We start from the raw sequence: 15,015 nt of genomic DNA on the forward strand, positions 1-15,015 counted from the left end.
AAGTTTATCTGCGAAATAAGAAGATACTCTGAAATATGTCCCTCGGGTAACCAGACCTCTGCTTAGGGAGGTAGGACCAGTGAGGACCTGGGCTCAAAACTGAGGACCTCTCAGTGCTGGGGAAGAGGGGATGACTTCATTCCTAAGTGACAAGAAAATCAGAAAGGAAGAAAGGCAGATAGATCAAAGCAGTGGCAGGCGAGTTTATAAGATCAGAAGGTAGCTACCTAGACTTTGGTGTAATTGGTTTTAAGCATTATCTTTCTCTTCCTGTCTTACCTGTGGTCCAGGGAGTGGGTAAAGGACAGCCGAGCAGGAGGGAAAGAAGAGCCAAGCAGTGATGAAGGGATGGTTGAGGTGTGGCGTGGGGGGAGCAGTGGATGCGGTGATGCAGGATGGATGTCCTAGCGATGAGAGCGCATTGCTTCCCTGTGAAGAAAATAATCTGAGGCAAACTAAGTGAAATTTTAGCAGTTATGAAAAATGTTACCATTTGCTTCCATGTTAAATCACCACCAGAAACAGGGTACAAATTAAACACTTTTTTAAAACCAAATCTTCCCTCATTGACTGCTGTTAGGTTGGGTTTGGAAGTGGAAGGGGTCAAGAAATAGGGTTCAGAACCGATTTATAAATTCCAAGTCAGTTTCCTGGTAATCAGGAATTGATTCAGTTTCCTACGACAGTCATATAGTGAATGCAAATACCTTCCAGGAGAAGGGGCTGGAGAAGAATCCTGGACGGGAATGGACAGCCATCTCGGCCGCTGTCTCTCTCTCTCTCACAGCTGAGTGAGAGTGATGTCAGAAAGCACACGACACCCCGCATGTTGAGCTGAAGTTGTGCTCTTAATTCTGTGTTATAAAAGTGCCAGCGCTCTCTCTATTTCATACACGTAATTTGTTTTTTCACTTCTCCATGAATGGCATTTTTATGAAGACCAAAATGATGTGTGAGACTTATTGGGAACATACTGATAGGAGTTTCTAGTAAAATAAATAACCCCTCCAGTAATGATGCTTCCTATTAAAAGCGCTTTGTGCCTTCCTTCAGAAAGACCCTGTGAATTGGGTGGAATCGAGTCCAAGAGAAGCAGTCCCCTTTGGACAGCATTTTCCGTAGTTCGTTTACTACGGGGTTGTCCTGTTACTTAGGAGCTTAAATGAAATGAAAATGGGACGGCCTTGTAGATCTTTGTGAGGTATAAAGGACTGACGGGGATAGCCATGGAACCAAGAATTGGTAAAATTAGGAAAAGAAATCATGAAAGTGGGTTTCTAATTCTTTTTAAAAAAAAAATCCCTTTCGTTTCTTATTCAGCTCTTGTTCGTTCCTTACACCTTCTGTGCCTCATTACGGCGGCTTGTGCAACCGCTTGATGTGCTGCTGACTTTAAGCACTCTGAGCGTTACAGTGTTGTTTGTTTTCCCCTCCCTTTAGGAGATGACCTGGCTTCCCCCACTCTCTGCTGTTCAAGCACCTGGCAAAGTGGAACAAAGCAAATTTCCATTTCCAAATAAGGTGAGATCCTCCACCACTCAGGATAAATATACTTTTAAAAAAAATTTTTTATTTTTTTAATTGAAGTATAGTCATTTTACGATGTGTCAATTACTGGTGTATAGCATAATGTTTCAGTCATATATATATATATATATACATATATATATATATACATACATACATACATATATTCCTTTTCATATTCTTTTTCACTATAGGCCATTACAAGGTAGTGAATATAGTTCCCTGTGCTGTACAGTAGGACCTTGCTGTTTATAGGGTGAATATACCTAACTCACACACAGATTTTTAGCAGACAGTGGGTTTTCCCTTGATTGTCTTTCCTCTGTAAATACTCCTGCCAGAGGCATGTGGATCTGATTTTCAACAATTTGCAAGCATATATCTATTCATCAGAGGGAGAAAATCCAGCTTGCAGTCTTACTTACTTCCATACTTCCTGCAAAATATGATGAATATTATCATCGTCATTTTTTCTAAAAACACTCGTGAAATTGAAATGCATCTTGCAATCATTTTATACATTCTGTGTGATTGTATGTCTTGTTTGTTTTTGAAAAGGTGTTATTAAATTAATGGTGTATCTTAAAATCAGTGTCTTAGAATTGAGAACATGAAGTATATAATTTCTCGGTTATCTTTTATAAAGCTTAAAATATTTTCTAAGACTTTAAAAAAAAGATTTCCATATTTTCTAAGAACAAGCACACAAAAAAATCAAGTGTAAGCTATAGTTAAATTATACATAAGTCTAGTAAGTTTTGACTTTTAACATACAACCAACACACAATTACATACTCATTATAAAGAAAAATTATGCAAATAGAAGAGGCAAAATATGGAAGTTTCTAGCACTCTTGTGATTCTCCTGGGCCCACCTGGATAATCCAGGATAATCTCCCATCTCAAAATAGTTCATCACATCTGCAAAGTCCCTTTTGCCATGAGAGGTAACAAATTCACAGGGTCTGGGAATTAAGATACAGACATCTTCGGGGGAGCCCTTATTCTGCCTACTGCAAAGACATCATTAATCCTCACACATAGGACATGTCTTTTAACCTGTATTTCACTAATTAGTATTCTCACAGCTGGAGGTGTGCCGTTCATTAATCAGATTATTAAGGTTTGAGGTTATCACAATTGCTAGTGTGTAGGAGCTAGAATTGTTTATGGAATTTGCAGGGCAAAATCTCCAAAATGACTAATAAATAATGAAATTAAGCCCTTATTAAGATTAAAGGGGCAATGTGACCTCACAAGGAAACTCGATTTAAATGTCCTTTCTGAGTTACCAGTACCACTAAATTAATTAGGTACATACTTCCGAGAATTTCCCCAATTTCTCTGGGTATTTGAAGGACATAATATATGATAAAGTCAATTGATACGGAACCTGGACATTTTTTTCTATTCTGTGAAGACTTAATTTGGAGCCACGACTCCCTAGATAAACACTACCGGATGTGTCTGCCTTATTCTTCAAATCACAAAAGTTTGGCAATTTTCACAAAAATTTGGTAAAGAAAAAAAGGCATGTCATTATCAGGAATTTCAACCAAAAAGAAAGTATGAATTTGCTTTTGCCCTTTTCCTTTCATTTCTGTAGCAGTCTCATAAGTTTTGAAAGGCAAATAAAGAACTCAACATTATAGAACTTTCTCCATCCTCTGCAGGCGTATTTGCAAATCTAATGCCATTCCACAAACATTTCGTGTTGTGCATGCTAAATCTGCCTGAATCAGACCTGGTTTGAAACTATTCTTGCTGATCAGTTTTTTGTTGTTTTTTTTTTTTTAACTGAAGTACAGTCAATTATAGTAGTGTCAATTTCTGGTGTACAGCACAACGTCCCAGTCATGCATATACATACATATATTCATTTGCTGAACAGTTTTTAATGCATTAGGCAGAAGAATTCTAGCATCATTACAGAAATGATATTGCCTTTTTCTTTATATACTACAAGAAGAATGAAAGCCAGCGAGTGTGAAGGAAAATACTTTCAAGTTGGAAAGTTTATGGTCTGTCTCCCTCTTTGGGTTCCTAGCATGCCTCAAACATGACCTCAAAATGTTTGGGCTAAAGCTTCATGTTTATTTCATTACCTCAAAGGAAACATTTAAATTAATTTTAATTTACATGATTTCCCTTGTTCTAAGCTTTACAGAAAAGAATGAAAAGAAAGAGATTGGGGACCAAGCCAAATCAAGTGGTTGATTCTTTTTCCTGTAATAATTAGCTTTATGTGGGGATCTGAAAATCAAAGAAGGTATATTTCCATTTCCTGCCCTTTGTAATTCTAATGATGGACTGACACACAAGAAAGAAAAAGTCTGAGTCCAGTAGTCCCCAAATGGTTCCAAAAAGCCGTCTCTAAGTACTGCCCTCACAGTATACGTACCACCTGCCATCAGCAACCTGGCTTAAAAACAACTTTTTTTTTTTTTGATCTAAGGTGCATTTTTTTTTTTAACATTTTAAGGTCTCTAAAATCAGGATTTGCTTTACAGTTGATAGCATTTTACAAATAATTGGCAGTAGCTGTCTTCCATAGTAGCACATGAAGTAATGCAGCCTTATCCAGTTTTGTTACATTTGATGAAACTTAGTATTTATTGTAGTGCTTCCTTGAAGGGCTTTCTCAGATACCAGTGTGCTTCATTATTTCTGTCTTCAGCCAAATGATTTGTACAAACTCTACTTTCCAGCTAAACACCAATTTTAAAGAAGTTTGGGGATCCCCGGGTACCCGGCAATGGTTTAGGTGTTGGGAATTCAGGATTTAAAGATGGAGAAGAATAAATTCCCATCTAGATCTTCTTCTAAGTGATAGGAGGTGGCTCTCCCCTTTGTGCATGTGACTGTCAGAATGCCACACACTTGATGAGTGACGGGGCAAACTAAAAGCAGGAGAGTAACCTGAGAAATGTCCTGTTGGGGGGTTACAGGCAACTTTTCAAAAAATATTTTCCTGTTTTCCTGAATTTTCTTAATGAATAGACATGACGTTTTGATGTGGTTTAGATAGCAAACGCTACTTGATAAAGTGAAGCCATCCTTGGGTCAAGACAATAATAATAGTAGCATTCTTTGTATGGTATTTCTTATCTAATCTGATACTTTAAATATGTACAGTTTACATCGTGTCATTTGCACCTCAACAAAACTGGGTCTGTTTTTGTTTTGTTTTGTTTTTTTAAAGGAGTCATGGTCTGTTTTATTTTTTTTAAATAAAATATAGTTGAAAAGACAATTCCTGTAATAGAGGTTTGACACAGTGCAGGCAAAACATAAAGCAAATAAGTCCTCCTGAGATTCAGGAATATTTCAAAGATCAAGGAACCCTGGGGCATCTTTGGGTTGTGCCTTGAAGGTAGAATGAATTTTGCGGGGCAGAAAACAGAAGATGGCAAGACACGCCTCCCGAGGAGAAGAAGGGACGACTGCGAAGGCTTGGAGCAGTCCTGCACAGCAGTCTCCCTTTCAGCCGTTGGTTGTAATAATTTGTACCCGGCCCGGCTCTGGCTCAGTGAAGGAGGAAGGATGGGCACCCTCTGTGAGGCCCCCGGGGGTCTGCAGCCGGCTGGGCAGAGCAGTACTCCTGCCAGAAGCAGCAGCCATAGGCCCTGTCGTTGGCCAGCTGAGAACTGATCAGGTTGTGGACAGCACCCTGTGGGCCTCATAAGGGGCTCAGACCTTCCATCAGCAGACGGGCGACACGCTGGCCAAAAGTCAGTCGGAACGATCATCAGGCATCATCAGTACCCACAGAGTGGCACAGCCTAGGAACACGGGCTAGAGTCAGTGATTCTGAGCTACGTTTGTTGTTAGTGCACCACTGAGAAGACGTCAGCTAGAAACATGAGATGACATATGAGGGACAAAGTCTTTATTTTATTTTGCCCCTCCGAATGTCTCCTTCTGTCCAGAAGGGCCAACATCTATGATTTTTTTTAACCAGTTACTTTAACCATTTTCTGCCTCTCTTTACTCCCCACCCAATAAAAGTCATCATCATTAATTACACAGATGTCCTGGCTGAATGCTGAAGCTCGCTGTCTATGAAGCACGAGTCCTTGCAGTGTGTAACTGTGATCCGCCTTCTCTGCAGGCTCCCCTTCGGTTGTCTGCTCGAGAGTCTATGGTCACTGGTCACCGTCTGGGTTTCAGGATGTCTGAAGTGCATCAAGAAGTAAAACCATCTATGCCCTGATAACATCAGCAAACAGTTTCACAAAAATTCTTGCTGTTGTTTTTTCTTTCTTCTAAGAATGAACTTAACATTGAAAACTGTCTCAGTGACCATTCTTGTCTATTTGATGGTGAGCAAGTCTTCACCTGTCTAGTACCAGATACCTCCAAAATGCTGAAATCTCCAGACGGCTCAGAGAAGTCAACTACATAGGACTCAAAGTATTTTTCACATGTCAAAGCTAACACTAAGCTGTGTTCAGATACAAACTTTTAATTAATTAGAAGCAATGAGAAACATACCAGTCCATCTGGGGGATTTAACAGTGAATGTCTTCTTCATAACAGCCACTATACAAAACAGGCCAGAATCATTTTTGAGGATTATATCTTAGTCTGCCATCTCAAGAACCATATTTCATCTTAATACACTATTTCCAAAAACTGAATCTCAGGTTGAGAGTTGAGTTTGTTTTTTCTTCAGATGAATGGCTCATTTTTATACGCTTTAATATTAAAGGCATCTGTGTATGCCTCAGGCTGCTTAATACAGTGGGACCCCCTTCCCGTCCCAATTTTCCTACCTAGCCTCTACCCACCAGTCTGGGTAAAAGTAAAATAATAAAAATACGTATGTAGTATTTACTATTTTAAATAATAAAAAAGCCATAAAAATAGAAGTTAGTTTCATTTCACTGGATTTTTGTTCCACACACTAAAATTGGAAAGGAGTTTCACCAGACTTAATGCACTGGTATCTATTTTCTTACATTCTTACCATCTCAATTAATTCATTCTTCTATAACTCTCCTTTGTATTTCACATTAAATAGGAACTTTGTAAGGAAAGATGATGTGAATTCCCAAGACAAAATGTAGCCTTTCACTTTAGTGGAAGTGAAATCAGGTTTGTTCACTACTTACCTGATCAGAAACTAAACTCAAATACTATAAAGTGCAGGCTTTCTGCCATTTCAGATAAGTGGAAATCTGTGATGATCTTTCCGTCCACCAACGTGAGATTGACAACTGGTGTTCAGCACCGTGTCCCTGATGGAGTGGTCACCAGCCTTGTCTTCAGAAAGGTGGTAAGAGTGAGGGTAGCTTCAATGGGAAGTGGATGAGATTAAAAGTCAATAATACAGTAGGCCCTAAACATAAGAACTAAAACCATAAACTTCATAGAAGAAACAGTGATAAATCTTTCTAACCTTGGATTTGGCAATGAATTCAGATATGACACCAAAAGCATGAGCAACAAAAGAAAAATTAGGTAAACTGGACTTCATCAAAATTGAAAACTTTGGTGCATTAAAGGACATTATCAGTAAGGTGAAAAGTCAACTGACAGAATAGGAGGAAATATCTGCAAATCATATATCTGATAAGGGTCTGGTATCCAGAATATATAAAGAACTCTTTTAACTCAACAAAAAAAGGACAAACGACCCAATTTGAAAAATGGACCAGGGAAAAGTGGGGGCAAGGGATAAATTAGGAGCTTGGGATTGATACACATTTCTATATATAAAACAGATAAACAACAAGGACCTACTGTATAGCGCAGGGAACTATATTTGATTTCTTGTAATGAGCTGTAATAGAAGAGAATCTGAAAAAAATATATATGTATGTGTATGGATAACTGAGTCATTTTGCTATACACATGAAACTAACATTGTAAATCAGCTACACTTAAATAAAAAATAAGAATTAAAAAAATGGAAAAAGTACTTGAATATGTATTTCTCCAAAGAAGATATACAAATGGACGACAAACACATGAAAATATGCTCAAGGTCATAGTCGTTAGGGAAACGTAGATCACAACCACAGTGAGAAACCACTGCATGTCCACTAAAATGGCTATAAAAATTTTTTTTTTAGTTAAAGGAAAATGAGACGTGTTGGTGAGGATGTGTAGAAATTAGAACCCTTATACATTACTAGGAGGAGTTCAAAATGGTTCAGCCACGGAGGAAAACAGTTTGTCAATTCCTCAAAAAGTTTAACATAGAATTATCATATGACCCCGCAATTCTACTCCTAGATATATATGCAAAAGGATTGAAAACAAGGACTCAAACAAGTACACATGCATGTGCATTTATAGCAGCCCCACTCACAGTAGCCATAAGGTGGAAGCAGCCCAAATGTCCATTAACAGGTGAATGGATAAACAAGTTGTTGTATAGTGTAAAGAAATGCAACTGATTTTTATATGTTACTCTTGAAACCTGCTACCTTGCCAAATTCGTTTATCAGCTCATGTAGTTTTTGTGTAGAGCTTTCAGGGTTTTCTATATATAGTATCATGTCATCTGCATATAGTGACGATTTTATCTCTTCTCTTCCAATTTCGATCTCTTGTTTCTTTTTCTTGCCTCATTGCTGTGGCTAGGACTTCCAAGACTATGTTGAATAGAAGTGGTGAGAGTGAGCATCCTTGTCCTGCTCCAGATTTTAGGGGGAAGGCTTTCAGTTTTTCACCGTTGAGTATTATGCTGTATTGTCATAAATAGCTTTTATTATGTTGAGATATGTTCCCTTATACCCACTTTGGTAAGAGTTTTCATCATAAATGGGTGCTGAATTTCATCAAATGCTTTTTCTGCATCTATTGAGATGATCACAAAATAATGCCATTTGCAGCAACATGGATGGACCTAGAGATCATCATTCTAAGTGAAGTAAGCCAGAAAGAGAAAGAAAAATACCATATGATATCACTCATATGTGGAATCTAAAGAAAAAAAGAGGACACTATGAACTCATCTACAAAACAGAAACAGACTCACAGACATAGTAAACAATCTTACGGTTACTGGGGAAAGGGGGTGGGGAGGGATAAATTTGGGAGTTTGAGATTTACAAATGTTAGTCACTATATATAAAAATAGATTTTAAAAAAGTTTCCTCTGTACAGCATAGGGAACTATGTTCAATATCTTGTAATAACCTTTAATGAAAAAGAATATGAAAATGGAAAAAAAAAGTTGTTGGATATATGTACAATGAAATATTATTCGTGTATAAAAAGGAATGAAGTAGTGATATATGCTACAACATGGATGAACCTCCAAAACATCATGCTTAGTGAAAGAAGCAGATGCAGAAGGTGGCATATTGTATGTTTCCACTTATATGAAATGTCCAGAATGGATAAATTCGTAGACACAAGATGTAGACTGGTGGTTCCCAGGGTCTGCGGAGAGAGGCAGAGGGGGAGACACTGCTGAATGAGTTAGCAGTTTTACTTTGGAGTGATGGAAGTATTTTGCAACTAGATAGAAGTGGTGATTTTAGTACATCAGGAACATACTAAATGCCACTGAATTGTTCACTTTAAAGTGGTTAATTGTGTGTTATGTGAATTTCATCTCAATAAACAAAACAAAAGTCCATAATATGAAGTAGAAGTGGTTGTGATCTGTATTACCAGAACTGCTTAACAAGCACATTCACGTAAATGTTTCTCATTACAATAGCTGGGCGAGATTATGACCAGTGATTAGGTTCTGAATGACCAACGATGTATCTCATATTCAGCTGACATTCTGAAAGTAAAAATGAGAAAATTGATTGATATTTCTTGGGTTGTTTTTTTTTTCAGGACTCTCAGCTCGTTTCCTCGGGACACAATAATCCAAGTAAGAAAGACTTTTCTCTCCAGCTTTGTATGTGGGCGTTGGGGTCGGGGTGGAACCGGTGAGGACAGACGCATGCAGTAGGCAGTAGGTTTAAAGGAGTTTTGCTAAAAGACAGAGTCAGGTAGCGAATAACAAAGCCGTTTGCTCAAGTTCTGCTGAAGTGGGTAAGACTCATGGAGACCTTATCTCTAAGTGCTCCTCTTTATTTAAGGGAAGGAAGCCCAAAACATGAACAAAAAAAAATTTAAAGGCAACTAATGAGTTAGCTAAAATTGAAAGAAAATAAATGGGCAAAGAGACCCAATCAGAAGACCTGTGATAAACAGCCTTAACATCCACGAATAACCCATGCCCTCTTCAGGGAGAAGCAGACTCACGTGTCCAGGAAGGAATTTCGTTACTGAGTCCAGCGTCTAGTAAAACACATGGGCTGCTTCATCAAAGAGAGAGTGTTAGCGTTCCATGAAGTATTGTTTTAATTCTCTCCTTTGGCACTACTAATTGGTATTAATGTTTTCTTGCACATTAAAAATGTATAAGCTCCCCCATTCATATCACGAAAGCACACCCACGAAGACTGGCCTTTGTTAGTCTCTTGACCAGCCAGTCGGCTGAGTGCATCCCTTGCCAATTTTCAAAGCTGTTTGAAGGCGAAAATCACTCTGAGCCGGTCGCTGTGTCTTAGGACCTGAGGCTCACCCACTGAGCATCTGTGAGGGCAGAAGGATGAGGGAGGAAAGACATCCAGACAAATGACAAATGCATTAGGAAGCTCCAGACTTCCAATGCACAGCTCGAGAAAGGTCAGGGTCGGGGGAGGAAATGATGGCGTAATGATGCACAGGCAATATGACTTAATTATCCCACCCTCTGTTGGAATTCGCTGTGAGCACAAGTGCCAGTGAGGAGGTGAGATACTAAGGGACTTGAAATCTGTAGGAAGCTGTAAATTTGATAGTAAGAAAAGGAATGGGAAGAGATGCATGGTTAAGTCCATGAGGTGTGTGGGCATCAGCATCATTTGCCAAAGATAGAACATCCAGAAGCATTGCCATTACGTTCCTCACCCCATCTTTCCATTTGAATTTACACAGCTCAGGTGAAAGGGAGGATGTGATAGATATAATAGAATAAACGTGCCTCCTCTCAGCTTGGAGTCTGTGACATAAAGAACAAAGGATATAGCTTTGAGTCTCTTCTGTGTGCTGGCACCTTTACGTATGCTGTTTCACTTAATCCTAACAGTAGCTGTGTGAAGTAGGCACTGCCACCCCCTCCTGCACGTGATGAAAATGAGATTCTGCAGTTAATAACTAGCCCATGGTCACATGGCAAAAAAATAATAATAATAATAACAATTTGAATTCAGGGATCTCTGCCCCAAAAGAACACAGACTTTCCCTCTTGTTACCTCGACCCAAAAAAGGCTGCTTCTGTCATGTTGGTGTGAGATTGACTTCTTGTCCAAGAGCTACATACTGTGATCTTTGCATCTGGCATGTTTTACAGCAGACATTGACTTGCTGGTGCTGTGGCTGAGATTATGTAAAAGCAGACCTGTCTTCTGTGGAGCTGTGAGTGGCACCTGCACATTGTGGCATAAAACCCTCCACAGTCCATCGTCCAAGGAAATTAGTGATTGGCTTTCTTTTCCCTAGGGGCAAGGGGATTTTGTGTGTGTGTGTGTATTTTTCAAATAAATCTCCCCTACCCAAACCAAGCACATCCATAAAAAGGTAATATCACTGTTCAAAAATTGGAGTGTCCTCTGTAGATGGTAGCACATTTGAAACTTCAGGAGAGCTGGTCCCATCAGCATTTCCTGTGCTGTTTCTTGTATTTGGTTTGGAATCACTACAGTTTGGGTAATGATGGCTCCAGTAAATATGTAGAAAATAGGCAAAAACTGAACTTTAGAGAAACAGAACGTGTATGTGTTGTTTGACGGATTAACCTCTTCCCCACTTTAGGTCTGTGCTTTTTTCTTTTTAGAATTCGAAAAACTCTGTTACCAAGATACTAAAAGGAAAGAGTGTATAAATTAAACAGAAAATGATTTTTTAATGCCAATCTTTTAAAAGATAGATACTTTAGACAGTTTGCTGTTACCAATTAATTTAATTTAATATTGTAAAATAGAAGCTTAGTAAGTATTGAGAAGCTCAAGTATTAAAATAGGTGACGTATGTCTACTTTTTTTTTTACATTATGAGAATGTCCTGGTCAAGTGGCAGACTGAGCGTGAGCACTTCTTTCCCTCCCTTCAGAATCTCCGTTTAAATAACCAGAAAGCTGTAGTAATGGAAATAAATCCATAACAACACTGAGAGCAGGAAAGGATGTCATCAACAAACCAGAAGTTCAGCTGAGTTTCTGGAAAATGGAGTGTGGCTAGGACCCTGCTGTTAGATAATCCTGGGCAGGGAAGGTCATGACCCAGGAAGAGGGAAAAGGAAAATAATGAAACAAACAGGAACAAATTGACTTGATAAAACAAAGGGCCAAAAATAGCTCAGACACCCCTGAAAACGAATCAGGTTGGAGCCTTACCTGACCAATGAATGAATCAGTGAGTGTTTATCTGGGTAACGTGACAGTGACAGACAAGTCGAGCAGTGAAACAACAGAGGACTCAGAAACAGAACCGCAGATGTGTGCAAACTCCATTTGTGGCAGAGCTGATGATGCAGACCAGTGGAGGAAGAATGGGCTGCTTAAAGCTGGTACCGGAATGCTTGGTTATCTCCAGGGAGAAAAAGGAAAAACTTTGTTGTTGTTGTTGTTTTGTGGGGGAGGGGGGGAGGTAAGAGAAAAAGGAGATTAACTCCTACTTCACGTCATATACAAAAACTATTCCAAATATGTGCAAAAGACCTACACGTGAACAGTAAAATTATACACTTTCAAAAGACCGTGGAGAACATCTTTCTGATGTATTTCTTAAATAAAACAGAAAAAAAAGTCAAATAAAGGAAAACGGCAGATTTGTATAAGGGGATGTGAGGGTGACCACAGCAGTGAGGGTGAAGGAACCAGAGGCACGTACATGGTGTCAGCTGAATCTAAAAACCACACAGTTGAACGACAGGAGTGAGTCCCGGGAGAATGCATACGGCATGATTCCATTCATGTGGAATTTAAAGTCAGGAAAAATTAAAGACTCTTTTATTTACAAATAAATACCCGGGAGCCAAAACTGTCAAGAAAGAGAGGGATGAATACAAAATTCCGTTGCTAGGTAGCTGGCCGGGAGGGCAGGGAGAGCGTTCGTGCCCAGGAGCTCCTGGGTGATTTCTCGTCAATGTCCCATTTCCATCCCTGGAAGGGGTTTTCACAGTTAACTCATTTAACTTAAAAAAATGATATATATATGAAATGTACATTTTTCTACACATTAAATGCAAACTCTGCTTAACTTCTTTTTAGGAAAAGCCTTCACTTGAGACAGATTAACCCGTGGGGTGCTGAAATGTGAGAATGAGAATCTGTATGACATAAATTCTGGGAACACTTCAAGTGTTCAAGTTTACTGGCAGTCCTTCTGTTCAGGTCCAGTCCCCCTACTCTGTCCCTTAGAGACTGATATTTATATTGTTATGGTATTACAAATTCCGTTATTGGTTTACAATTTTTCTCGTTGGCCTATAGGCAATTCCCAAAATTAAATTATTAATTAAATTAATATTAATGAGGATGGTTCATGAGTAATTACTGAACAGGATATAAATATTTTAAATCATGGCTCTGTAGGGGGAAACATATCGCTGTGCAGAGTGATGGAGGGCGGGGAGGCAGGAGGGAAGCAGAGATGGGTAAGTTTCCTCGTTCCACACGGTGTGAAAGGGAAGTCCTATCAGAAGTTGATGAATCAAGAAACAGAAGTTTAAGTTTATTTAAAGTTAAAACACCCACTAGAGGCCCTAAAAGTAATAACAGAACTAACCAAAATTGTAAGGGGAAAGGAGGCGATAGTATATTAAATACCTTCTCTTTCCTTTTTCGTATCAGAAATCATTATGTACTGTTTAAAAGTTGACACATCTAGAAATAAATATATTACTTAGCATAATGGTTGTAGGACTAATAGAACTGAAAACAAAAGCCAGCAAAGTCGTCACCTTTTCTCCACTGTTCAATTTTTTTTGTTTTAACCCTGATAAAGGGATGACTTTTATTCTAAAGAAAAGTAGTAGGATAGCAAAACTTTCCTCCACAGCAGAACACAGCCTGGATCTATTTCGAGTTCCTTTTCAAAATTCCTCTTTGCTCCATATCATGGCACTATTGATGGAGAGGGCTGGACTCCAGCAGTGCAGTCATTTTAAGTTTAAAGGGCATGAATTAGATATTATCTATCTTTCCGCTTACCAGAGTACTTGGCGTATCAGTCCTTGGTCCATCTATTGGATTAAAAGTGTAGCTGTTGTAATTTTGTATGTGACCTTTTGGAGCCATCAGACTGTTTCATGCCTCAAATTGTCCGTCCGTCTCCGCGGTGAGTGCACGTCTCTCCTCCTCGCTCGTGGTAGCGTGGACCTCTACGTTAGTGACAGGTCCTCAGACAGAAGACAGACACTCAGCATGCAGTGTGTGCTTGGTACCGTGGAAGGCGCAGGTAGACCCGTACGGACTGTCAAGCGGAAAGTACGATATGTACATACTATATACGTACACACGTGCATGTGCATTTACACATCTGAGCCTGTTTTCTTCCCATGGCTCATTTTTTTCTCTCTTCCTCTCTGTGAGTCTGTCTCTGCACGCCAGACGACCACACTGCCCCCACACCAGTCTCATATGCCCAGTGCCCCAAAGATCAAGGCGGGTTCCCTCCCAAGGAGGGCAGTGTGGCATCTGTCGTGAAAAAACAAAAACGGCCCCCGACAGCCCTCTCAGGTGGTTGCGGGGAAACATCCCCTGCGCACCCAACTGAAACATCTCTTACTGCGAAGTTTCTCTAGCTTAGCTGCGTGATTTTCCCTTGGGTCCTGAGAAAGAGGCTGAGCTTCTTCGTGGTTCATGTGCTTAGACATTTCAAGTTAACTTCAGAAATTGCATCACCTAAAAGCTCAAGCTATTGGGGAGAATTTTGTATTTCTTCTTCCTGCAGGACAGACATGGTTTCAATCCCTGACTCCAAACTGAGCTTAGTTTTCCCCGGAAAGGTTACTCCGTCATCAGCCCTGAAGTAGCAGAGAGCGCTCCCTCCAGGACCATTCCTATAGGCCCAGTTTGGCCCCATTGCATCCTTCCAGTTTGCCAGAACCCCTTCTGTTTTCCCTGTTGCCACAACATCAGTGCTGCTAAGAGCAGAGATAATCCACCGCAGCTTTGTCCCCGTGCTGATCCAGCCCACGATGCCCGCAGCCCCCAGACCCCACGTGCAATAAGTCCTGTGTCCTCCCAGCCCGCCAGTTACCTGGCAGCCTTGCCGGGGAAGGTAAAACATATTTATTTATTCAAACATCGAATCAATGTCTTCGTGCCTCATATTGGTTTGCTGGGTTTCTGACATTAAGTTGTTGGGGTATGTTTACCATCGCCGGTGTTGCTGAGTGCACTGTTTATATTCTTGATTAATTATGATTGTACGTGGGGGGACTTCTGGCGGCGACAGACCAGAGAAAGTAACCATTTATTTCTCCAAA

At 39.7% G+C, this 15,015-nt stretch overlaps 1 protein-coding gene across 6 annotated transcripts in view; it reads left to right on the forward strand.

Moving 5' to 3' along the window:
* AFF3 (ALF transcription elongation factor 3) overlaps positions 1–15,015 on the forward strand; it is a 493,384-nt gene that overhangs the window by 326,873 nt on the left and 151,496 nt on the right. For all 6 annotated transcript variants that reach the window (XR_010378788.1, XR_010378787.1, XM_064481854.1 and 3 more), the window contains 2 exons: positions 1,441–1,521; positions 9,331–9,367. Coding sequence is in view for 4 of the 6 variants with exons in the window: in XM_064481854.1 (XP_064337924.1) it covers positions 1,441–1,521; positions 9,331–9,367 (118 nt within the window). In the remaining 2 variants the exon portion in view is untranslated. The remainder of the gene's footprint in view (positions 1–1,440; positions 1,522–9,330; positions 9,368–15,015) is intronic.

The sequence above is a fragment of the Camelus dromedarius genome, chromosome 33 (genome assembly GCF_036321535.1).
Source record: "Camelus dromedarius isolate mCamDro1 chromosome 33, mCamDro1.pat, whole genome shotgun sequence".
Classification (NCBI taxonomy): Eukaryota; Metazoa; Chordata; class Mammalia; order Artiodactyla; family Camelidae; genus Camelus; species Camelus dromedarius.